The 27,063-nt window shown below is 37.1% G+C and overlaps 1 protein-coding gene across 2 annotated transcripts; it reads right to left on the reverse strand.

Annotated features, from left to right (window-relative positions):
• Positions 1 to 235: 235 nt before the first annotated feature.
• Spryd7 (SPRY domain containing 7) lies at positions 236 to 25,767 on the reverse strand. 2 transcript variants are annotated; one of them, XM_078016052.1, is made up of 5 exons: positions 25,560 to 25,763; positions 20,312 to 20,428; positions 17,282 to 17,448; positions 12,692 to 12,794; positions 236 to 1,562 (listed from the first exon to the last, which is right to left on the reverse strand). In XM_078016052.1, the coding sequence occupies exons 1-5, from the start codon at positions 25,663 to 25,665 to the stop codon at positions 1,465 to 1,467; spliced, it is 591 nt and encodes a 196-aa protein (XP_077872178.1). In that variant the 5' UTR covers positions 25,666 to 25,763; the 3' UTR covers positions 236 to 1,464. The 2 variants fall into 2 exon arrangements, with proteins under 2 accessions (XP_077872178.1, XP_013216190.1); XM_013360736.4 differs by lacking the exon at positions 12,692 to 12,794 and having other exon boundaries at positions 25,560 to 25,767.
• Positions 25,768 to 27,063: the final 1,296 nt, after the last annotated feature.

Consider the following 27,063-nt stretch of genomic DNA (forward strand, 5'->3'; position numbering starts at 1 on the left):
TCCCCAATAACGACCCCCCAACCAAAAAATTGTCTTTTCAGTGGTCTTCAAACCTTAAAGAGTGTTATCAGATCTATCTGAGTGCTTGTTAAAACACAGATTTCTGGCTGCCATACCTAGCAGTTTCTGATTTGGGGTCTGGGCTGAGATCTCGGAGTATCCATTATTTTAACAAATTCCCAGATGATGCCAGGCTACTGACCTGAGGCACACCATGAAAACCACTGCTTCACAATGAGGAAGAAACTACATTTATTCAGTGCCTATGATGAGTAAGACATTTTACATATATAATCTTATTAACTGACTAGCTGTAGGATCTTAGCATGTGGGTATAATTTTCCTTTCCTTTAAGTGGAGAATCTTGGGGTATGGAGGCACTGAAAACTCACCTCCTGAGAAGATAATGACATTAGAAGCAAAACTACAACTCAGATGTCCACCCAGTTTTAATGTCCATGTTCTTCTAATACAGTATATTGTACTGCTTCTTGTTCATTAAAGGAGTGAAATATATAAATCTTCAGCATGCTCATTTGAAAAAAAGGGAAAGTGGCCATGACTCTCAATGAAACCTAGGCAAAGGCTCAAGGTCATGGAAAAGAATCACTTGTTTCTGAACTTCTAAAATAAGGGAGAAGTGAAATTTATTGTACAATTAACAAAACAGGATAAATTTATTTAATATAGAACTGAATATTCCTTAATTACTACTATCATTCATTACAGAAAACATATTTAAATAAAGTCTTTAAGAGAATAATCTCATTTAAATTTAAAGCAGCATACTATTCTTACTCTAAATGTCTGCCAGTGCACACTACATCATTAATCAACACACTTACTCTGAAGTAACACAGCATGGTGGTCTTCAGCAAAATACTCTGACAAGTGCTAAAATTTTTAACTTCTTTTACAAAGCAAATCAAAAATAGTGATATAACAATAAGCAATTTAAGTTATAAGTGGTACATTAATACCATAAATAGATTAAAAAAAATGAAGTTGCCAATAATATAAATTTGTTATTTTGTTATAAGGTATATAAAAAAGTCAAGGAGACACAAAATTACTGGGCTTCAGATTTAAAATAATTAGTGAGATCTAAATTTCAGAATGACAAAAAAATCACCCAACTCTCTTATCTCTATCAAAACACTTTATATAAGAAAGATTCCCTTTTAAATATTTATACACATATTACCATTAATACTGTTAATAAAACTCATAGATATATTTATTTAAATAAGAATTAATAAACTGCCCCAAATGCTGATTTTTATAGCACAAAGCATAATTATTTTAACTCAACACTCTGGGTGGCATATTGAATACAATGCTTCTTTAGATAATATTAACAAGCAAATTTTTAAGAATATAATTTCATCTACAGGTCAGATAAAGCTTTATTAAATGGTAAACACTTGTAACAGTGCAGAAATACAAGTTTCAAAAATAATACATTCAGAAGATCTGCTGTTCAAATAATATTTTCTCAAAACCGGGTGGAGGAGTATGATAAAATTCACTGAACTGGCAATCCAAAATTGCACTGTCATCAACTAGAAGATAGAAAAAGAAAGAAAATAAATTAGAAGTAAACACCTTTGGAATGAATGCATAATTACAAAATCTACTGTTTTTGGACTAGGGATGTAGCTCAGTGGGAATACCTGCTTAGCAGGCATGAGGCCCTGGGTTCCATCACCAGCACCACAAAAAAGTTAAAAATAAAAATAAAATAAATTGTTTTCTTAATATCATAACAGGAAAGAAGAATAAACCTTTCTGTTGTCCAGGCTACAAAATCTATTAGTATTTAGTAAAAACACTCAAACAAAAAGCAAAATCTATCAAAAACACTGGAAGGGTATACATCAAAACATTATTAATAATTATTTAATGCCAACTGCAGTGGCACATGCCTGTGGTCTCAGCTATTAAGGAGGCTGGCGGAAAGAGGATCTTAAGCCCTGGAGTTTGAGCGCAGCCTGGACAACAAAGCAAAACCCTGTTTCTTAAAAACAAAAACCTCCAGATGGTGTGAATATGAGTATTTCAAATATTTTTGGTATTTTCTCAATTTTATATAATTAAGATGTATTATTTTATAATATAATGGCTTTTTGGAAAAAATTATGGATTCGTGGGAATTTGCAAATATACTATAAGGAGTCTCATGTATCCTTCATTCAGCTTGCCCCAGTGGTAACATAATATATTCTTATACTACAATATTCCCAGGAAACTGACACTGATATACTACTGTGAACTAGACTACAGGTCTTATTTAGCTTCTTCTATATGTTTTTGTTTGTTTTGTTTTTTGTGGTACAAGGGATTTAACCCAAGGGCACTCTATCACTGTGCTATCCCCCTAGCACTCTTTATTTTGAGACAAGATCTTGCAAAGTTGCTCAGGCTGGCCTCCAACTTGTAATCCTCCTGCCTCAGCTTCCTGAATCACTGGGATTACAGGCATGTATCACTGTGTCTGGCTTCTTATAAGTATCTACTCAAGAGAAATCAATGTGTATATTCATACAAAGGCATAAACATGAATGTTTATATCAACTTTATTTGAAATGGTCCAAAACTGGAAACAGCCCTAATATCTACTAACTGGTGAAGAGATAAACAAATTTTAATACATTCACACAATGATCTATATCACTTGGCAGTAAAAATGAATGAATCAATGATACATGCTAAAATATGGATGAATCTTAATTATACTAAAAAAAAAAAAAAAGAAACCAGACAGAGAAAGAGTACAAACTGTATGACTCTACTTATATACTACTTAAAAAAAAGCAAGCTAATCTGTAATGACAGAGAGAAGCTCCATAGTTGCCTGGTTAGGGTATGGTTGGGGTGAAGTCGGGGAGAGAGTAGGGAGAGGAGAGTAGGAAGAATGACAGGGGCAGGAGGAAACTTTTGGGGTGAACATGTACGTTATCTTATGATGATGATGAAACGAAGCAAAATATCATGAGAAGCAAAATAAGCACATAATTGGTACTAATGAGGAATGCAGCTGTGGTACAGGATGTATACTGGGTGCTGAAAATGTTCTGTGTTTCTTGATTTAGTGGTAATAATGTTGAGTGTTCACAGTTTTTGTTAAACTGCATAAATATGTTTAATGAACATTACTATATATTTTATAGTTCAGAAAATAAACACAGAAAAAAGTACTAGAATTGACGTTCATGAAATCACCAGTGATTTTAATAAGGTTGGTTTCAATGAAGTGGTGGTAATGACAGCCAGGCAGGGTTGCAGAGGAAATGAATGATAACAATAAAGTTACTGGGTTTAGGCCATTCTACAAGAAGTGTGGCTACTCAGAAAAAGGTGAACACAGGGCTTGCGAGGGATTCAAGTTCAAGGGAGAACCTCTGAGATGGGAAAGACTCAGAATGTTTATTAGCACAGGAGAAAACTAGATGACATATAATGTAGACAAAATAACTGAAGTCCTAGAGTTGGTGAGTTTGAAATCTAGACCTCATTTTCCATGTGAAAGGAACCATTTCCTTTGAAATGGATGGAAATACAGCAAGATTAGAGTCATCCCCAAAAACTTCAGAAGGGAAGGGAGGAAACCTGGAGTTTAATACTAATAATCTGTTTCTTTATAAGTAGAAGGCAAGAGCATCTATGAAGATGGGTAGGGAATTCTAGAAATGCAATAATGGTCTCAAATACACAGAGATGTAAAAGAATTGCCAAAACTATTAAGAGCTTAAATTAGACTGGAAGTCCTGACTTTGAATAACACTTCTTCAATGTTATGCAGTTTTTTCTTACAAAGGCTGAATTTAAGAACAGAAAGAATGGCTGGATTGTTCTAGGAATGGGAGGAGATGGAAGGCAAAGAAAAAGGGAATTAAGTTGGATTTGAGTTTATCAAATTCAAATTGAAAATGCACTTCACTACATATAGTTTGTGATCTTTTAACTTTGCTTCATTAAAAATAATGCTGAATAAGCTGGGAATGGTGGCACATGCCTGAAACCCCAGTGGCTTGGGAGGCTGAGGCAGGAAGATGGCAAGTTCAAAGCCAGCCTCAGCAATGGTGAAGTAAGGTCTCAGTGAGACCTTGTCTCTAAATAAAATAGGGCTGGGGATGTAACTCCATGGTCAAATGCCTCTGAGTCCAATACCAGGCACCCACGCCCCCAAAAAATGCTGAATGAAAGAAGTACTTTAGAATAATTTTATTTGGTATGCTACATTTCCACCTGTTAAGTAAATAAAGGAATTACAGGGTTTCCCACTATGCAAAAACATTAACAGAAATTAAATTTAAAAGCACTTTTACATGCAAAGACACAGAAGGCAAAAATTACAGAGTAAATCATAGGGCTGGGGTTATGGCTCAGCGGTAGAGCACTCACCTAGCATGGGCGAGGCCCTGGGTTCGATCCCCAGCACCATACAAAAATAAATAAAGATATTGTGTCCAATTACAACTAAAAAATAAATATTAAAAAAAAGTAAATCACAGGCTGGGGGTGTAACACGTTCAGTGGCAGAGCACTTGCCTAGCATGTGTGAGGCACTGGGTTCGATCCTCAGTACCACATAAAAATAAACAAATAAGAGGGGACTTGGGCACTTCTGCTCCAACCTCCTCTGCAGACTGATGCAGGAACTGCACCCGCTAAGAGGGGAAGAGAGTTCAAGAAAAATGGCAACCTGATCAATAGGCAATGCTGAGCTGATGTGGATCTGGGGCGAACAGTCTGGGCCTCTCGGAACACACCAAGCCCTGATCGGCTGCATTCAAGCTCCGGTTCGCCTGCTTCTCCTGACTCAGCACTAACGATTGCACTGAAATAACTGGTTGGCCCTCCTGAACTTACAGAGGTAAAAGCCAACCGAGCCTTCATAGGCAGTGGCCACAGGATTGAAACGCGGCTTGGGAGAGACAGTCCGGACCCACCCGTTGCATTGGTCACCCAGCAAAGGGAACGAACGGTCACCATTTGCATGGGATACCATGATGGCAGAGAACTGACGTCACGGGCGGAGGAGATAACTTCATTGAAACCAGCGGCGACAGGTGTGTAATCCCCTAGCCATCCCTCTCCACACAGCAGGGAAACCTTAAGGGCCCCTCCCAGCTCTCCCGAGAGCAAGATAGCCAGACCGAGGGAATCAGGAGTGGCGCGGGACTAGCGGTGCGGAACTCCTGGCTACCGCTCCCACCAGTGCTGACAACTGAGGTCCCTTGCACCAGCTACTGGGGGAGTGGCTACCAGAGGGCAAGCAAATTCGCTGGGGGTTCTCAGCCCCAAGCTCTACAAACTTAGGGTCTGAGGGAGGTAAACAGGGAGAGTATGCCCAGACGTTCATGAAAACAGGGCTCCCAGGAGCACCAGACCTGGCGTGTAGCCAGTATTGTGGTGACCGTCACAGGTGAGCGGGGCCTGGCTTGAGGAAACACAAGAGAAAGCCCTAGGCACTCAGGATTGGAGACCCGAACAGTATGGGAGGAAGAGCTGCTGCACAGTGATTGGTTCCCACCTATTCAGAAGAGAAGCTTGGCCCAGTGGGCACAGCTCTACCTACTGGAAGAGAAGTTAATCGAGCCCTATGACTGCATTTATTATTATTATTTTTTTCTTTCATTTTCATTTTTTTTGTTATTGTTGTTCTTTAACGTTTTAAAAAATGTTTTCAATTTTTAAAAAATTTTTAAAATTTTATTATTATTATTATTATTTTAAACTTTAATTTCCATTTTTTATTATCATTTTTTTGTTTTAATTTTTTTTCATTCTTTATTTTCTATTTTTTTCCTTTGTCTTTTCATTTCTTTTTAATTTTCTTATTCCCCCTTCCTTGAATTCTACCTGCCTACTCTCATTCTCTTTAGTGACTTCTTCCCTTCCCTTCTAATATCTTTCCTCCCAAGCATCAAATAAATTTATAAGAGTAAACAGTAACTCCGCAGTCAAACAGAACAAGAAGTAACATGAGCAGCATAAAAAAGCAAGGAAGAAAAGGAGTACAAACAATGAAGGACAGCCTAAATATTCAGGAGGACCTAGAAAAATGGTCATATAAAGAACTCAAGGAATACCTTAGACAGATGGAATGGAACCTTAAAGAGGATATGAGACAGCAAATTCAAACAGTGAAAAAACACATTGAAAATGAAATACATAAACAGATAAAAGAAGAAGTTAAGCATCTTTAACAGGAGATAGAGATTATAAAAAAAAATCAAACAATAATTCTAGAAATGAAGGAAACGATAAACCAAATTAAAAACTCAATTGAGAGTATCACTAACAGAGTGGAGCAAGTAGAAGCCAGAACATCAGATAATGAAGACAAAATATATCATCTTCAAAAAGTCTAGCCAACTCAGAAAGGTTGGTAAAAAAATCACGAGAAAAACATCCAAGAGATATGGGATAACATAAAAAAACCAAACTTACGAGTCATCGGGATAGAGGAAGGTACAGAGATTCAAACCAAGGGAATGAGTAACCTGCTGAATGAAATAATTACAGAAAACCTTCCAGAAATTAAAAAAAGAAACAGATATACAAATTGTAGATGCATACAGGACACCGAGCACACAAAATCACAGTAGACCAATGCCAAGACACATTGTTATGAAGATATCCGATATATAGAACAAAGAGAAAATATTAAAAGCTACAAGAGAAAGGAGACAGATTACATTCAGGGGTAAACCAATAAGGTTAACAACGGCTTTTCATCATAGACGCTGAAAGTGAGAAGATCCTGAAACAACGTATTTCAAACACTGAAAGACAATGGATGCCAACCAAGAATTCTGTATCCAGCAAAATTAAGCTTCAGGTACGACAACGAAATAAAAATCTTTCATGATAAACAAAAGCTAAAAGAATTTGCAGCCAGAAAACCAGCATTGCAAAGCATCTTGAGCAAAACACTACACGAGGAAGAAATGAAAAACAACAACCAAAACCAGGAAGTGCCTCGGTAATGACAGAGGGCAGGGGGAAGGTAATCATGGAGAAACAAACTAAATTAAAAAAAAAAGATAAATAATCAAACATGGCTGGCAGTAAAAACCATATATCAATAGTAACTCTAAACATTAATGGCTTAAACTCTCCAATAAAGCGACACAGGCTGGTAACATGGATTAAAAAAAAAAATCCAACAATATGTTGCTTCCAGGAGACACATCTGATTGGAAAAGACATACACAGGCTGAAGGTCAAAGGTTGGGAAAAAATATACCACACACACGGTCCTTATAAGCAAGCAGGGGTGGCCATCCTCATATCGAATAAAATCGACTTCAAGACTAAGTTAATCAAAAGGGATAAGGAAGGACATTATATACTGTTAAAAGGAACCATTCACCAACAAGACATAACAATTATCAATATTTATGCACCAAATAATGGTGCTGCGATGTTCATAAAACAAATTCTCTTCAAGTTCAAGAATCAAATAGACCACAACACAATAATTATGGGTGACTTCAACACACCTCTCTCACCATTGGACAGATCCTCCAAACAAAAGGTGAATAAAGAAACTATAGAACTCAATATCATAATCAATAACCTAGACTTTACTGACATATATAGAATATATCAACCATCATCAAGTGGATATACTTTTTTCTCAGCAGCACATGGATCCTTCTCAAAAATAGACCATATATTATGCCATAGGGCAACCCTCAGTAAATATAAAGGGGTGGAGATAATACCATGCATTTTATTTGATCATAATGGAATGAAACTGGAAATCAACGATAAAAGAAGGAAGGAAAAATCCTACATCACATGGAAAATGAACAATATTTACTGAATGATCAATGGGTTGCAGAAGACATAAAGGAGGAAATCAAAAAATTCTTAGAGATAAGTGAAAATACAGACACAACATATCGGAATCTATGGGACACAGTTTTAAGAGGGAAATTCATCGCCTGGAGGTCATTCCTCAAAAAAAGGAAAAACCAACAAATAAATGAGCTCACACTTCATCTCAAAGCCCTAGAAAAGGAAGAGCAAAACAACAGCAAATGTAGCAGAAGGCAATAAATAATTAAAATCAGAGAGGAAATCAATGAAATTGAAACAAAAGAAACTATTGAAAAAATTAACAAAACTAAAAGTTGGTTCTTCGAAAAAATAAATAAGATTGACAGACCCTTAGCCATGCTAACGAAGAGAAGAAGGGAGAGAACTCAAATTACTAACATACGGGATGAAAAAGGCAATATCACAAGAGATGCTATAGAAATACAGAAGAGAATTAGAAATTATTTTGAAAACCTATATTCCAATAAAATAGAAGATAGTGAAGATATCGATAAATTTCTTAGGTCATATGATTTGCCCAGACTGAGTCAGAAGGATACACACAATTTAAACAGACCAATATCAATGGATGAAATAGAAGAAGCAATCAAAAGACTACCAACCAAGAAAAGCCCAGGACTGGATGGGTATACACCAGAGTTTTACAAAACCTTTAAAGAAGAATTAATACCAATACTTTTCAAGTTATTTCAGGAAATAGAAAAAGAGGGAGCTCTTCCAAATTCATTCTATGAGGCCAACATTACCCTGATTCCGAAACCAGACAAAGACACCTCAAAGAAAGAAAACTACAGACCAATATCTCTGATGAATCTAGATGCAAAAATCCTCGATAAAATTCTGGCGGATCGGATACAAAGGCACATCAAAAAAATTGTGCACCATGATCAAGTAGGATTCATCCCTGGGATGCAAGGATGGTTCAGTATACGGAAATCAATAAATGTTATTCACCACATCAATAGATTTAAAGATAAGAACCATATGATCATCTCGATAGACGCAGAAAAAGCATTCAACAAAGTACAGCATCCCTTTATGTTCAAAACATTAGAAAAACTAGGGATAACAGGAACTTACCTCGACATTGTAAAAGCTATCTATGCTAAGCCTCAGGCTAGCATCATTCTGAATGGAGAAAAATTGAAGGCATTCCCTCTAAAATCTGGAACAAGACAGGGATGCCCTCTATCACCACTTCTATTCAATATAGTTCTCGAAACACTGGCCAGAGCAATTAGACAGACGAAAGAAATTAAAGGCATAAAATAGGAAAAGAAGAACTTAAATTATCACTATTTGCAGATAACATGATTCTATACCTAGAAGACCCAAAAGGGTCTACAAAAAAACTACTAGAACTAATAAATGAATTCAGCAAAGTGGCAGGATATAAAATCAACACACATAAATCAAAGGCATTTCTGTATATCAGCGACAAAAATTCTGAAACAGAAATGAGGAAAAACACTCCATTTACAATATCCTCAAAAAAAAAAAAATAAGATACTTGGGAATCAACCTAACAAAAGAGGTGAAAGACTTATACAATGAAAACTACAGAACCCTAAAGAGAGAAATAGAAGATCTTAGAAGATGGAAAAATATACCCTGTTCATGGATAGGCAGAACTAACATCATCAAAATGGCAATATTACCAAAAGTTCTCTGTAGGTTTAATGCAATGCCAATCAAAATCCCAATGGCATTTCTTGTAGAAATAGATAAAGCAATCATGAAATTCATATGGAAAAATAAAAGACCCAGAATAGCAAAAGCAATTCTAAGCAGGAAGTGTGAATCAGGCAGTATAGCGATACCAGATTTCAAACTATATTACAGAGCAATAGTAACAAAAACAGCATGGTACTGGTACCAAAACAGGCGGGTGGACCAATGGTACAGAATAGAGGACACAGAGACTAATCCACAAAGCTACAACTATCTTATATTTGATAAAGGAGCTAAAAGCGTGCAATGGAGGAAGGATAGCATGTTCAACAAATGGTGCTGGGAAAACTGGAAATCCATATGCAACAAAATGAAACTGAATCCCCTCCTCTCGCCATGCACAAAAGTTAACTCAAAGTGGATCAAGGAGGTAGATATCAAATCAGAGACTCTGCGTCTGATAGAAGAAAAAGTTGGCTCCGATCTACATATTGTGGGGCCAGGCTCCAAATTCCTTAATAGGACACCCATAGCACAAGAGTTAATAACAAGAATCAACAAATGGGACTTTCTTAAACTGAAAAGTTTTTTCTCAGCAAGAGAAACAATAAGAGAGGTAAATAGGGAGACTACATCCTGGGAACAAATTTTTACTCCTCACACTTCAGATAGAGCCCTAATATCCAGAGTATACAAAGAATTCAAAAAATTAGACAATAAGATAACAAATAACCCAATCAACAAATGGGCCAAGGACCTGAACAAACACTTCACAGAGGAGGACATACAATCAATCAACAAGTACATGAAAAAACCACCCTAAGATACCATCTCACTCCAGTAAGATTGGCAGCCACTATGAAGTCAAACAACAACAAGTGCTGGCAAGGATGTGGAGAAAAGGGTACACTTGTGCATTGCTGGTGGGACTGCAAATTGGTGCGGCCAATTTGGAAAGCAGTATGGAGATTCCTGGGAAAGCTGAGAATGGAACCACCATTTGACCCTGCTATTGCCCTTCTTGGACTATTCCCTGAAGACCTTAAAAGAGCATGCTACAGGGATACTGCCACATCGATGTTCATAGCAGCACAATTCACAATAGCTAGACTGTGAAACCAACCCAGATGCCCTTCAATAGATGAATGGATTAAAAAAATGTGGCATTTATACACCATGGAGTATTACGCAGCACTAAAAAATGACAAAATCATGGAATTTGCAGGGAAATGGATGGCACTAGAGCAGATTATGCTTAGTGAAGCTAGCCAATCCTAAAAAACAAATACCAAATGTCTTCTTTGATATAATGAGAGCAACTAAGAACAGAGCAGGGAGGAAGACCAGGAAGAAAAGATTAACATTAAACAGAGACATGAGGTGGGAGGGAAAGGGAGAGAAAAGGGAAATTGCATGGAAATGGAGGGAGACCCTCATTGTTACACAAAATTACATATAAGAGGTTGTGAGGGGAATGGGATAATAAACAAGGAGGGAAATGAATTACAGTAGATGGGGTAGAGAGAGAAGATGGGAGGGGAGGGGAGGGGGGATAGTAAAGGATAGGAAAGGCAGCAGAATACAACAGTTACTAATATGGTATTATGTAAAAATGTGGATGTGTAACCGATGTGATTCTGCAATCTGTATTTGGGGTAAAAATGGGAGTTCATAACCCACTTGAATCTAATGTATGAAATATGATATGTCAAGAGCTTTGTAATGTTTTGAACAACCAATAAAAAAATAATAAAAAAATAAACAAATAAAATAAAGGTATTCTGTCCACCTACAAGTATAAAAATTTTTTTAAAAGTAAATCACAAGCTTTGATTATTATCAAATATTTGTATTTGTTAGTGTACATTTCTGTGACATAATAGTCTGTCATCACTAACATTACTATCTTTATAGTAAACTATCCCCTAAAAGGTAATTTTTATTATGACCCAAATCTAAGAACTTTAAAGTAATTAAATAATAAAACATTTTAAACTTACTAAAAGTTAGAAAAATCATATGCTTATTGATTTAGAGTAAAGTAGAAATGAGTGATAAAGCCACTATGGTTATTTTTTTCCTAAAAAAAGAGAAAAAGCTTGGTTTTTAGAGATAAATGCAAAATATTTATGAACAAAATGATAAAATGTCTGGTATATGCCTCAAAATAATCTAAGGAGGGAAGGAAAAGAATTGGAAAAAAGTGGGGGTAGATGAAAGTCTACTGGCACAAGTGGTAATTGTTTGAAGCTGGAGGATCAGTATACAAGGTTCATCACACTAGCCTCTTTACTTCTGTACATGTTTGAAATTTTCTATAAAAAAAATTTAAAGCAATTAAGTAGTACAGAGTCATTTCTTAAGTAACCGAATTCTTGGAAGGACATACCTTCACACAAATGTTGGCACTTATACACCTACAGTTATTAAAAGCAAAACAATCAATAAGAAACTAGTCTAGGTCACCATTTCTTTCAGAAGAGTGTTAACATTTAGGTGATTTTATAAAGGTAATAAATGCTCATTCTACATAAAAGTCCCATATCTAGTTCTAAAATATTCTTTATAATTACAATTTCAAGTTATTAAATTCTTCTTAGTAACTGGCAGAAAAAGCTTTATAAATTCACCAGAGCTTTTTGGAAAAGGATACATGATGAAAAGATAATATGGTTATTGCATACTTAACTATAATCATTGTATTTAGAAAGGTCTTTTTTTTTTTTTTTTTAAAAAGAGGCTTTTTAAAAACTTTATTTTATTTATTCATATGTGGTTCTGAGGATGGAACCCAGGGCCTTGCACATGCGAGGCGAGAGCTCTACCGTTAAGCCATAACCCCCAGCCCCTAGAAAGTTTAAAAAAAAAATTTTTTTTTAGTTGTTTATTTTATTTATTTATATGTGGTGCTGAGAATTAAACCCAGTGTCTCACACTATGCCAGGCAAGTGTCTACCACTGAGCCCCAGCCCCAGCGAGAATTTTTTTTTTATGTGGGGAAAAATATTCTTCATTCTGCAAAGAGGAAATCTAAGAGCATGTATTCTATGTAAAAAAGTCCTTATTAATAACTTGTCCGAACTTATAAATGATTGTTATAAAATTAGTGTGAATGCCAAACAAAAGTTAACATACATCTAATAATATGAGAAATATTTTAGCTTACCATAAACAACTGGATACACTGTCCCTCGTATACCTGATGCAGGACAATGCATGTTTTTTCCATTCAAATATACATTTAATTCTACATGGTCATATGTAATACCCTATGAAGGAAGGAAAAAATAAAAAAGCCCCATAAGTATTAGGAATCATGAAAACAAGAAAATAAACAAAAACCCAAGCATAGGGTCACTATAGTTTCCATTAAGGGTTTACAATCTGTTAGAACTCCACTTAAACAGAACTATAAAAATCAGTAGAGATTGTGTAGGGAAAAAAGCCAAGTAAGATCCCCAGAATTGACAGTGTAGCTTAAATCCTAATATTATTATTTGTATAATCTGTTTTTTTTTAACTTTGAAAACAAAGTGACATACGTGATGTAAATGCTGCATGCCATAAACAGACTTTTTTTTTTTTTTTTGGCGGGGGGAGTACCGGGGATTGAACTCTGGGGCACTCAACCACTGAGCCATCCCCAATCCTATTTTGTATTTTATTTAGAGACAGGGTCTCACTTAGTTGCTAAACACTTTGCTGTTGCTGAGGCTGGCTTTGAACTTGCAATCCTCCTGTCTCAGCCTCCCAAGCAGCTGGGATTACAGGCATATGCCACCATGTCCTGCCAAGACTTTTTTAACTCATAAATGAAACACTGTTCTTTGCTGGGTGCATGCCTGTAATCTCAGCTATTCAGGAGGCTGAGGCAGGAGGATAGCAAGTTAGAGGCCAACCTCAGCAATTTATTGAGAACTGGACTCAAAATATAATTTTAAAAAGGGCTGTGGGTATAACTCAGTGGCAGAATGTCCCTGGGTTCAATCCCTAGAATTGCACCAAGGAAAAAAGAAACAACAACAACATCAATAACAAAAACCACTGTTCTCTGTAGAATTTGATCTTAAGGGAAGAAAACTCGAGGTTTTCATTATTAGGTCCTATTACCTGTTAGTGTTTTCAAGTTGTGAAGAAATGTCTTATATAACTTTATTTCCAAAAAGAAATCTACCCTGGTCTAAAAAATGTCCAGTGTATTACAAGGTAAAACTAGTTTTTGTAATTAAATAAGATTGGTAGCATCACACACAAAAAAATAGTAGCTCAAAAGATTTAAAATAGGGCTGGGGTTGTAGTTCAGTAGTACAGTGTTTGCCTACCATCTGTGAGGCACTGGGTTCAATCCCCAGCAACACATATAAATAAATAAATAAGAGTATTGTATCCATGTATAACTAAATATTACACACACACACACACACACACACACACACACAGGGCTTCAAAACAAATAATGGAATAAAAGTATATTACTTTATTTTAAAATTTTCTTGTAGCTGTAGATGGTCAGCATGCCTTTATTGTATTTGTTCATTTATTTATTTTATGTGATGCTAAAGATTGAACCTGTGCCTCACACATGCTAGGTAAATGCTCTGCCTAGAGCTGCCACAGAGCTACAGCCCTAGCCCAAAAGTATATTACTTGTATACATTACTGATGGTGGGAAAAGAGCACAATTAGTAATAATAATAATTATTATTAAAATGCTACAGAACACTTAAGATAGCCTAGGTACTTCATATGTACTCACTTAATCCTCACAACAAGATAGATATTATTAGTCCCATTTTTATCGATGTGGTAGCTAAAGAACAGAAAGGTTAAGCTTGCATAGCTAGGAATGGCAGAGCTGAGATTTAAATTTATTCAGGCTGGTTTCAAATACTTGCTTTTAAATCACCATGCCATACTGCCTCTCTTTACATCTTTATACAATATAGGTTGGGCATCTCTATCTGAAACTTTTTGAGGGTTGAAAATGATAGCACAAGGGAAAAATTCCACACCTGACTTTCTACAATGGGTTGTAGTAAAAAAACACAGGCACGCTAAAAATATTGTATAAATTACTTTTAGGCTATGCATTTCATGTTTAGACTTGGACCTCATTCCCAAGATACCTAATTATGTATATACAAATATTCCAGTATCGACCAAAACCTGAAATCAGAAACACTTCTGGTCCCACGCAGTTCAGATGAGGGATACTCAACCTGTAGTTACTAACTAATGACAAAAAGAGATCTTTCCTCTGAAGAAGTAAGAACAGACAACAGAGATTTTTCAATTGATAAATCATTGCAAACCAAGAAGCAAACTACTTCAAGGATTTCTGAATATGGATAAATTATATCACTTTAAAAGGTTTTTAGAGGTAGAAACAGATCTAACAGATTAAGTCTTAACTTTTTCCCTTTCTAGATAAGATAGCAAAGGCCCAGAAAAGCCATTGTGTTAAGTTCTATCCAAGTTTCTCCTCAAATTTGATCAAAGCTAGGAATAAACAATGATTTATTAAAAATTAAAAAACATTGAGAAAGATGAAGAGTATATAGATTGCCTTTGCTTCATTTTAGTTTATATATTTAAATATAATAATAAAGTTAAGCGGGATTAGTTTTTTTAATGATGAGATCTGTTTTAAAAAAACAAAAACCCAACTACATAAGAAAAGAAAGTATGTTAATCTCTTTATGGGACTACAGGAAATGTAGCAGTTCAACAAAGTAGGTTGTAATCCAGGCACCCTTCACCACTAGGTAGCAAATACTTTTTGCAAGCAAGTGAGTTTTAAATCCAAGTCTCCAGCAGAAAAACAAAACCTAGTACCAAAGAAAGGCAAAGTTTAATTCAAGTATTTTCTAACTTAATCTGTTCTTTTATGTAATCTAGATACTGGGTTTGATTCTGCCATGATGGTACTAAAAGCACATGAGAATGTTTTTCCTGTCTTATAATTCTTTCTACTTTTTGCCAACTGTCAACAATTTGGCAAAATTTCTTCTCAAGGGTTTGAACACACACACACAAACATATGAATAATATTTTACTTTTTGCCTTGCATATATTTCTTTTTTAAAGATATTTTTTAGTTGTCAATGGATCTTTTATTTTATTTTTTTATATGTGGTGCTGAGGATTGAACCCAGGGCCTCACACATGACAGGCAAGTGCTCTACCCCTGAACCACAGCTCCAGCCCCGCATATATTTCTTATTTTTTAGTTCTTCTTTTAGTAGAATGGGTATGGAAATTTAAAGTGTAATTTAATAATGCTGACAGGCTAAAAATGACATTCTTAGATCTTTCAATCTGTGATATCAGTCATCATGAATGAGATAAGATATGAAGGCAAGAGTAACACACAGAAGTTCAGCATATTAACAAAGAAAAACATTTGTTACTAATTATTCTTATGTTTGAATTTCATCTTTTATTGTAAATAAGTTGACAGCCTTAACTCCAAAGATTTTTTTCTTTTATGAAATAACCATTTAAACAAGGATGTTCCATATTATACACATCTGGCAATGATCTATGAATATAAATAAACTATTTAAAAAAAAAACAGAACAGGGAAAGAGAGGTTTTAAAACAGGTTATGACTTTTGTCTCCTTTTCTTCAACTTAGAAAAAAAAAACTTCAAACAATTAAAAACCCCATTTTTCATATTTTTTTAAAAGTTGCATTAGAGAATATTAGACCACAATTGAAAATTTTAGGACTAGGAATGTGGCTGAATGGTAGAATGATTACCTCACATGCACAAACCCCTGGGTTCAATCTATAGTACTGCAAAAATACTGAAAAAAAAAAAAATCCCACACTTTTCTTTTAGTCTTTCTAAAATCCTGTATATTTCTTTAATTCAATAACTTGCATTTGTCTTGTCTGGGTCATCTTATTAGGAGAAACTTTCCTTCATTATTCAGATTCCTTTCACCTTGATAATTAGAACCAGGAACCCAAGGTTCTGTGTACAAGGGTATGTTGGTTAAATGAGACTCTAGGACTCTGTTCTCAATCAACAGCTAACTTGGCTTGGACTCTAGAGACAGGGTTCTAGGCTAACATGAGTTGAGAAGAAGTGTCTAAGAAAAAAGATGAGGTCTTTGGGTTGCATTTTTAACAAGTTGCTTTGGTAAAGAGTAAAATAAGTCCCTTTGGGAAAGAAAATAAAGAATTCTTATAACATGTGACTCTTCTAAAAAAAACCTTTTCTACAATTAAGTCTTAGGATTTTCAGTATAGTTCTCTGAAGATTTCTGAATGTGGAGGAAGTTTAATTAGATTAAGTTTAATGAAGACAGCCACTTCTAATTTAAAATTGCTGTAAATTTCAAACAGATGTTCAATAACAAATTAAGTATTTCCATTCTCAAAAATATCTACTATTTTCTAATACAAAGTCAGCAAATGTTTCAAATTGAGGCCAAGTTTTCTCTGATGTGACTTCTAGAAGTAGGAAATAGTGCTCAGCAGCCAATCTGTCAGTAATCTACTTGAGAGGAAGCAAGGACTCCCTCTGATGCCCCGGGCCAGTGGCATCTCTAGAAGGAAGAAGGTAATGAGGTAAGGCAGTGGCATTTACACCAAGTGCTCTCTCTGGAAACTATTCCACCTCATTAGATTCAAACCCAGGCTTTGGAATCCAAACTACAAACTCCCAGGCAAAACTGTTATCTACTCAAAGCAGCTCAAGTGTAACAATTTACAGGGGATAGCAGCTCTAGCTACTAGAAGACTCACCACCACGTCTCCCTCCTGTGGAAGGCTGTTTGCTGGCAGCCTGTTTTTCTCTTCATTGTTGTGGTATAGGGCTCCATCATTTCTCATCACCAGACTGTGCACATCTCGGCCAAGGGGAATCTGATTCAGGTTAACCTTCTGAGTTGCAACACCAATACCCCATATTCCTAAAAATACAATGGTTTAAATGCCCCCCAAATCGGAAGAATGCAAATATAAAAGAGTTATTTTAAAAGGGAGCATAAACTGTTTTTTATTAAGAAGTATCACATTATCACTAAACTCTTTTCTTTGAATCTTTAAAAAAAAATCTTTTAAAAGTAGTTTGCAAAGTATATGTTTTCTATAGATAAGATGCAGTCTAGGAGATAAGCATTGTACTGCTAAAGTTCATATCTTGACCTAGCTATGTTATATTGAGCAAATTAATTAATGGCTATTTCCTCATCTGTGAACTGTGGAGTCTAAAAGTACCACTTTATAGAGTTAGGAAAAGATAAGATCCAATAAACCAACCAAAATAGTGAAATATTAAAAAAAAGTATATGTGTGGGGGGTATTATGTATAAAAAAATGCCAGCTATTGTCATTATTCTTCTCTTTTTTAAAATACTTATTTTTTTAGTTATAGGTGGACACAATATTTATTTTATTTTTATGTAGGGCTGAGGATTGAACCCATTTCCTCACGCATGCAAGGCGAGTGCTCTCCCTGAGTCACAATCCCAGCCCCCATTATTCTTCTCTTAAAAATTTTTTTTTAAATGCTACAGGGCTTGGAGTATAGCTCAGTGGTAAAGCACTTCCCTAGCAAGCACAAAGCCCTGAGTTTTGAATTTATACAAATACACATTGAATTTAAGTGGTCTGGAGTTCTTTCAAGATTATCTCTCAGTGAAAGATTACTGGCTTCAGTTTTTGCATCTATAAAGAGTGACAAAAAATGTATATTGTTAACAATATAATGGAGAGAAGAAAAATCAATGATAAGGAATAAAATTATTTTCTTATTAAAAGTTGAAGTCAGTGAATTAAAACCTTTTGGTCTAAGCTGACTTTTGAAACAGCAGCTTTCCTTTTAACAGGCCAAACAGAATACTTATATTTTTATCTCAAACTGCTTCCATCTCATTTTTTATAAATCAGGAGAAATTCTATACATGGAAGAAGGTTTAAAGACCATGTTCTCTTGGGGCTGTGGTTGTGGCCCAGCAGTTGCCTAGCACATGCGAGGTGCTGGGTTCAGTCCTCAATGCCACATAAAAATAAATAAATAAGCCAGGTGCGGTGGCACATGCCTGTAATCCCAGCAGCTCAGAAGGCTGAGGCAGGAGGATGGCGAGTTCAAAACCAGCCTCAGCAATTTAGAGAGGTGCTAAACAACGCAGTGAGACCCTGTCTCTAATAAAATACAAAATAGGGCTGGGGATGTGGCTTGGTGGTAGAGTGCTCCTGAGTCCTATCCCTGGTGCCCGGCCCCCCCCCCAAATAAAATAAAGGTATTGTGTCCAACTACTAAAAAAAAGAAAATAAAAAAATAAGACCATGTTCTCAAAATATTAATTTTTTTGGATTGAGTGAGACCATCAGAAACTTGCATGTCTAAACTTCACCATTTTGGCCTTTGAAATAATATGACCATATACTTTGTCCTCCAAAGTAAGATTGTTATGAGAGTAACAGGAGGTGACAATACTAAATTCACAGGATAACACTAGCAGACAGGGTTCTACAGTCTCCTTACTCCTAAAGTACTGTGCACAGCTAGGTTTGGTGGTACATGCCTATAATGCCAGGGGCTCAGGAGCCTGAAGCAGGAGGATTACAAGTTTGAGGTCATCCTCAGAAGCTTGTCAAGGCCCTAAGTAACTTAGTGAGACCCTGTCTCAAAATAAAAAATAAAGAGAATTGGGGTGTGTCTCCTGGGTTAAATCCTGGTACCAAAACAATAACAAATTAAATAGAACAAAACAAAACAAAAAGCCTCAAACTGTGCACAACTGCCTCAAGCTTTCAACATAGGATCAATGCTATAAACTCCAACAATCCATTTATCCTAGGGATATCATTAGGGATGAGATCCTTTACAGAAAATCCACATAAAAATTTTTATTAGATTTAAGGCTCAAGCTATTCAGTTTTCTTGAGAAACAATTATGTTATACTTAAGAACATTATAGTAACCAGGAATATTTTGCAGCCAGTGAGCTAACAAATGACAGATTCAGATTTATATAGTCCTTTAAGAAAAATCACTATTTAAAACTAATATAGAAGGGCTGGGGTTGTAGCTTAGTGGAAGAGTGCTTGCTTAGCATGTGTGAAGCCCTGGGTTCAATTCTCAGCACTGCAAATAAAAATATAAAATAAAGGTCCATTGATAACTAAAAAATATTAAAAAAATAAAAACTAATATAGAAAACAAGACAGGCAAGATGGTACACACCTGTAATCCCAGCTAACCTGGAGGGCTGGGGCTGGAGGATTATAAATTTTAGGCCAACTAAGGAAGGAAGGACGGAAGGAAGGAAGGAAGGAAGGAAGGAAGGAAGGAAGGAAGGAAGGAAGGAAGGAAACAAGCCCCAGAAGGATATTCTGTATTATTTTATATTATTACATTATTCAAGGAGTTGAGTAATAGAGAAATTATTTACTCCTATTATACAGTCCTATCATATGCCTGAATAAATAAAATGGTGAATTAAAAACCTCTAAATAATGCTATTATCTTATATTTACTCAGCATATTCCGTCTTTAAGACACTTTCATACTTTTTTCTCACTCTCTGTGAGGGAGGGAAAAAGACAGCTCCTATAATCCCCATTTTATAGAAGAGAAAACGGAATCTAATTTAACAAAATTGACTAATTTAACCAGGATCACACAATGACAAGTGGAAGATTCAGGTATTCTAAGAAAGAGTTTGGAATCTTTTTTTATTACCTCCTGAATCTTTTTCATATATTTAAAATTTTTCTTAATATTTAGAACAATTAAGACCTGAAATAATAAAGTGCCATTATACTAACCTGTAGACTGGATTTTGAATTCAAAGTAGCTTTTGTTTTGATGTAAAGGTGCACTGGCTAAACAACCTCCTGTTCCACATATTCTTCTTCCATTTTTTACAATGACAACATCTGTTCCTAAACAAAAAATGCAGACACTATATAAAGTTTTATATTTTCATATTCAACAACTAGGGTTAATTCATTCACTTCTAACACTTAGTTCACAAAAAATAGGGATGTTATAAGTACTTTGAAATACAGGAATACTGATCAATAACTTTAAGTATTTAATTCACTGTTTAAAATACTTAATTCACTGTTTTATTATATAGAGAACATTTCTATATAATATTCATTTGTAGCTATAAGTCTTGATTAATTAAGTTGTTTCAAATAAACTATAATAACTTTGTATTATGCTGAATATTTAAAATACTTGTAAGGAAGAAATAGACTAACTCATTTAGTTTTTAGCCAATAAACAAATTGGATAATTTCATAAATCTTTTAAAGACATAAACACAAGAAGGCTTAGTAAATTAGTGCAATTTTTAATTCATTCTATCCAGGTGAATTAAATCTACTAATACCAATGGAACGTCTACTAAGAACAAGACACTACACTAATGCATCAGTCAAGTAAGCATTGAATAGTACACAGAATATGGAAAGGAACACATATCCTTGTTGAAACAGCTGACACTGAAAAATGTCCCTTTTAGGATCTCCCGCCCCCACTTTTAGGATCTTAAAAGGTTTGTTTAGCTAGCTACTGTCCATCACATGGCTATATGTAAACAGGTTTTAACATCAGTAAACACTCTTTCTTCTCACTGAAAATTTTAGTTTCAGCTCAGATAATATTTATAGATGAGAGAAAGAAAAATGCCATCCTCATATGTGACTCTACTACGGATTTGTTTCCAAACCTTGGTTTAGGAAAGCATGTATATCAAAGAAAATTAAGAGACAACATAAGAGTAACATGTAATAAATATCCTTTAATACAAAGGGATGTGAGTCCCAAAGCCTGTGGCCAATATTGCCATCTCACTGGCAAAAAGTGCATAAAACAAAGCATATCTAGATATCAGAACAGTGTGAGATTCATCCAGAAGTGTTAATAACTACCGAACAGTTTTAGAAGGCTGAATTCATATTTAAAGAAAAAACTATTTGGCACAAAAGAGAAATGCAAAAAAAATTAGATTCTATCATTCTCTCTCTTAAGGTTAACACTTAGATTCTATCATGATTATTAAACATACATTAACATCTAGTATTTTATAATTAAAAATGTTAAAACCAAATTCTGAGAAAGAATCATAAATAATTTGTATCTGGCTACCCTACATACTTTTTCTTTTTTGGTACCAGGGATAGAACCCAGGGGTGCTCAACCATTGAGCCACATCCCCAGCCCTTTTCACCTTTAATTTTTGAGACAGGGCCTTGCTAAGCTTCTTAGAGCCTTGCTAAGTTGTTGAGGCTGGTTTTGAACTCGCTATCCTCCGGCTTCTGCTTCCCAAGTCATTGGGATTACAGGAGCGTACCATAGCACCTAGCTACTCTACATACCTCTGTAGTTGCAACTGGAGAGCATTCTCCCTGAGGGCAAAGACCCTGCAGTGTTTGGCATCTAGTGGACGCTCAGCAAATTTGTTCAATGAATAAATAAATAAGCTGTGCTAAGTAAGCACTTTGTAGAGGACATGTAGCATCTGCTTTCCCTTTCTGGATATACTTCCCCCTGGGATCAAACAATTCCAAGGAAGATGATTCAATCGCTGACTTCAGGGTACAGCATTTGAGCTAGGTTAAGTCAATCAGTAAAATCCAAATTTCATGGTTACAGTGATAAATCAAGAGTGGTCATGTGATATAACAAAAAACAATTAGAGACTATGTGTGAGGATTTTTGCAGAGAAGCATGAAAATAAAGACACTTTCATTCATCCAGGCCACAGCTACTCTGGAGGCTGAAGGAGATGGATCACAAGTTCAAGGCTAGCCACAGCAACTTAGGGAGACCCTGGTCTCAAAATAAAAAGTAAAAGAACTGGAGATATAGATCAGTGGTAGAGTGCCCCCCAGGGTCAATACCCATTACCTCAAAAACAAAACAAAAAAAGTCACTCTCATTCTTTTTATATCTGAATGAGGAAGCCTACAGCCCAGGCAGCTGCTTCAAGGGTTCTTGGAAGTTAGTCTTCAGGAATAACAGAAGACAGAGGAAAGAAATGAAAAGAAACCAAGTTGTTGGTAGCGCTGAGTCTTTCCTGAAGCCAGGGCTCCCTTTGTACTTTTCAATTACAAGTACTAATAAATTTCCTTCACTATTTAAACAATTCTGAGTTGTTTTTTTTCACTACCGGCAACTGAAAGCATCCTTATAAAACATATTTCCAAAGATTATACAAACAAATGGTAAATTCCTTTTCTTAACTGGCAGTGAGTGGTCTGTGGTTCTCCCACAATACTAAAACCTTTTAATAACCAGATTCTATAATAGATAACTTATTGTCTTGGATTTCATCCTTGCTAAGTTAATAGAAATACAAGACTTTCAAAACAATATAGTCTGCCAGGTGTTGGTGGTGCTTGCCTGTAATTCCAGCAGTTTGGGAGATTAAGGCAGAAGATCCTAGGTTTGAAACCAGCCTCAGCAACTAAGGGAGGCTCTATCAACTTAGCAAGATTCTTATCTCAAAATAAAAAAATAAAATAAAAATAAAAAAAATAAAAGCAGTTCAGTGATTAAGTGCCCTTGGGTTCAATCCCTGGTACCAAAACAAAACTAAATAAAATAATATAGTCTGCTCTCAGGGTTGAAATCACAGAAACAACTCTAAACATGGTATTCTCTTATTTCAATATTATTTTTTCTGGGCTGGGGCTGTGGGTTCAGTGGTAGATCGCTTGTCTGGCATGTGTGAGGCACTGGGTTCAATCCCCAGCACCATATAAAAATGAAATAAAAGTACTGTGTTCACCTACAAATAAGAAAAATACATATTTAAAAAATAATTTTTATCTCCACAGCATTCTGTTAGGCACTGAGATGTTTTATACAGAAAAATGAGTATGTTCAGAGAACATTCTGGGCTGTTTGTGAATCACTGGGGAATCATTTTAAGCTTATTCCATTTCTCCTTACTAAGTAAAAAGATATTCTGTATTTGGATCTATGTGATATGTGTAGTTTTGGAAAGTCAAGTCCAGAATATCAAAGAAATACGGCCACAGAGAATGTTTTAGAAACATTAGAAATTTACCAAGCATGTAACATTCCCTTATAAGTAGTAGCCATGGGAGACATTGATTTCTAAAAAGTCAATCATAATTAAAAGCAGCAAATAAGGCATCAAAGAAGACATTCACAAAAACTATGCCACAGAAATTCCAAAAGAGGAACATCATCAAAATAAGTGACTACTCTAAAGGAGGTATCATTTAGATATGATATGTAATAGACTATTTAAAAAAAAATCAAAGCCAGGCAGTGAGTGGCATGTGGGAGGCTGAGGTGGGAGGATCACTTGAGCCCAGATCAGCCTGAGCAACAAAACATGACCCCACTTGCAGGGGGTGGTTAGCCATCACATTCTTTAGGTTATCTATATAACATATCCAAGTACATGCATATTGGCTCATATTTTCAAATGAAGATCAACATGTGCTTGAAACTCTAATTTTTTTCAAGTTCTCAAATCAGGCTTCTTTGGGATTAGAGAACTTGAATTTACTAAAGACAGGTAAAGAAAAAACTTCCATGCACATAGAAAATCTGATGATGGGATCACTCTACTATATTTGTAGCTTAAAAGGGCTGAGCAGTATTGGGGAAGGCAAACAGTGGAATGAGTATAACCTGTTTCTCCTACATAAGACATAGGCCATAAAAAAAGGAATGTTCTAGAGTACATTGCTGAGATTCAAAAGTCTGAGGAGGAAGAAGTGCTAAGGCTGCTTTAAGTTCCAGAAGCAATATATGGTTGCCCTTTACTGTATCCCCAACAGTTAAAACAATGTCTGCCACTTGTCATAAAATAAACATCACTTCAGTAAATCAATAAGTGAAATGGAAATGTTTTCAGACAGGATCTGAATATCCACTGACTATAAATACATTTATAAATAACAGATATTCATTTATATAATGAGGTTCTGCACTACATGTGAAAGATCTAAGAACTGAAAGCTCTGTAAATACCATCATACAAGTAAACAATTATCACATATAGTATGTGCTATTGAAATATAATGGAAAACGGTTCCAGAATTATAAAGAATCTGAGCAATAGAGTTGTGTTATACATATTAAGAACTCTTCTTCATTATTTGTCTTTGTTATACAATGTACTTTACACATGAGACATAGGAAAAATTGAAAGGGCAGAAGTATATTTAGACTAAAATAATTCATATTATTGTAGCTTAAAGGGGGGGGCTGGGCAGCGTTGATTTTAGTATCCTAACTAAAATCATCATATTGGGAAATCTCTCTTGCTTGAACCATATATTCTAGACTATACGGAGTAGTAGGTGGTAAAAGAGGCTACGTAGGGGAGAGGAAAAATGTTAGATGAGAACTTGGGGGGGGGACGACACTAAAGCGATGGAGCAAAGTGCTGATTTATTTTGCAATAGCCTAACCTTTTTGGATGACGCCAGTTAGATAAAATTACAGTGCTTCCAACAGTGACTAAGGGAGAATCTAGCAACGGGAGCTTTTAGTCGAAATAGCATGTTCTGACCTGAGGTGCGACTTCAGGCTTCTGCAATCTGCCTTGTTTTGACTTTGGGAAGTGAGGGTGGAATTGCTTCCAAAAAACCCCAAGCTTCATCCTATACGTGATGGGGCTAAAGTGAAACAACCGATTGTCAGGGCAGAAGACCCTAATGCATTCCGAAAGTGTGCGAGTCCTGAGAGGCGCGCCACACGCGAACGCTGTGAGGGCGCCTGGCTCCCCTCGCCAGGGGACACCTGACACCTCAGCAGGAGGCAACTCACGGAGCAGGTCAACACACCCACTCCCGACGCCAGCCAGGGAAGGCTGCGCAGCCTTGAACACAGCCCGGCCCGATGGAGGCGGCCAGCGACAGGCGAACTCCGCGAGACTAGAGAGAGGGTGCCGCGGCAGCGAAGCCGGGCGAGGCGGGGTCGGAAGGCTGGGCGACGCGTGGTCCCTCCGACCCCCGCCTTGCCTCCCGCCCGCCGCCCCCAGCCTGGGGCCGTTGGGTATGGGAAAGCGAGGGCCCTTACCCATGTGCTGCGTGTCCAGCTGCACAGCCGGCATCTCCTTCAGAGGGATGTGGCCCGTCCCGCCGTCTCTGCAGCATCGCAGGCAGCACAAAACCGAAGCGGCCATCGCGCAGGGACCACCGCTCCGTCGCCGCCACCGCCCCTATACCGCGACGACACCGCCCCTCACCGTGCCGCCCCGCCTTCTGTCCCCGCCCGAGCGCAAGCGGCGTGTGGGGCGCAGAAGCTGGCACAGCGACGCCCCTGGCCGGGAGGCGCAGCGCAGGCTGATGCTAGCCGGGCCTGGAAGGAGTGGAGGATAGGCGGGCTGGGCCGGGAAGGTGGGCGGAGTTAGCGGCGTGAATGGATGGAAGAGGGCGTGGCGGGCGGGCGGGAGGCGGTGTGCGCCTGCGCATCGGGTGGTTTTCTTACCCCGCTTGGGCGGCTGCAGCCCACCCCTAACGTTGACCGGTGAGGCTGTCCCTCTGCACTGTCGCGGTTTCTTGCATGAGTTTTGTTTTTTTTTTCTGTTCTGTTCTGTTCTTTTTTTTTTTTTTTTTTTAAAGATGGGGTCTTGCTGTATTTCCAGACTGGTCTTGAATTCTTAGGTTCCCGCGATCCTCCTGCCTCAGTCTCCTGTGTAGCTGGGACTATAGGCGCGCGCTTTCCGCCGGGTTGGATGTCATGTTTTTAAAACTGTGCCCTTTTGCTCCACCATTATATAACGCGCGGATTGACAGAAGCAGGCCAGGAGTATGGGGAGCTATTCAGAGTGACCTCTGAGGTTTCCCTTGTTCACCCAGGCCTGAGCAAGCTGTGCCTCCTAGGAGAGTCTATGTACTTCTCCAGGGGTTGGTTTCTGAAGAATTTCCGAATATGCTAACTGACCCACACGGGTGCCAGGAGAAAATGTCTTTTGGTGATTGCACTGTGGAGTACAAGCGGGGCTTCGCTGCATTTTAGGTACAGAGACGTACACGTATATTCCCTGTCCGTTGGTGCTGCGTGATCCGGGGCGCCCTAGGAGAGGACCCAGTGGTCGCTGCGGGAGGGCGACTCTTGACGGGTCTCTTCCAAGCACAGGTGCATTGAGGATTCCAAGTGAAGTGAATCCTGGAAGCTGTGGGAAGGCTACTTGGATCCCTATGGAACCCCTATGTACCTACTGTCGCTCGTTCTACTCCTTTTTTAAAAAAATTAATTAATTTATCTTGCTTAGGTATATATGACAGAAGAATGCATTTTGATTCATTTTACACAAATGCAGCACAACTTTTCATTTCTCTGGTTGTATGCCACGTAGAGTCCTACCATATGTGTACTGTACTTCATATGTGTACCTGTACTTCAGGTAATGATGTCCATCTCATTCCACCATCTTTCCTGCTCCCATACCCCCTGCTCCCATGTCCCCTCCCTGTCCCTCTCTCCCCTTTGCCAATCACAGTTCCTCCATTTTTTTCCCCATTCTCCTCCACCCCATTATGGATCAGCATCCACTTTTCTTCCAAGTAGAAGGCCACGT

This window comes from Ictidomys tridecemlineatus, chromosome 6 (assembly GCF_052094955.1).
Source record: "Ictidomys tridecemlineatus isolate mIctTri1 chromosome 6, mIctTri1.hap1, whole genome shotgun sequence".
Lineage (NCBI taxonomy): Eukaryota > Metazoa > Chordata > Mammalia > Rodentia > Sciuridae > Ictidomys > Ictidomys tridecemlineatus.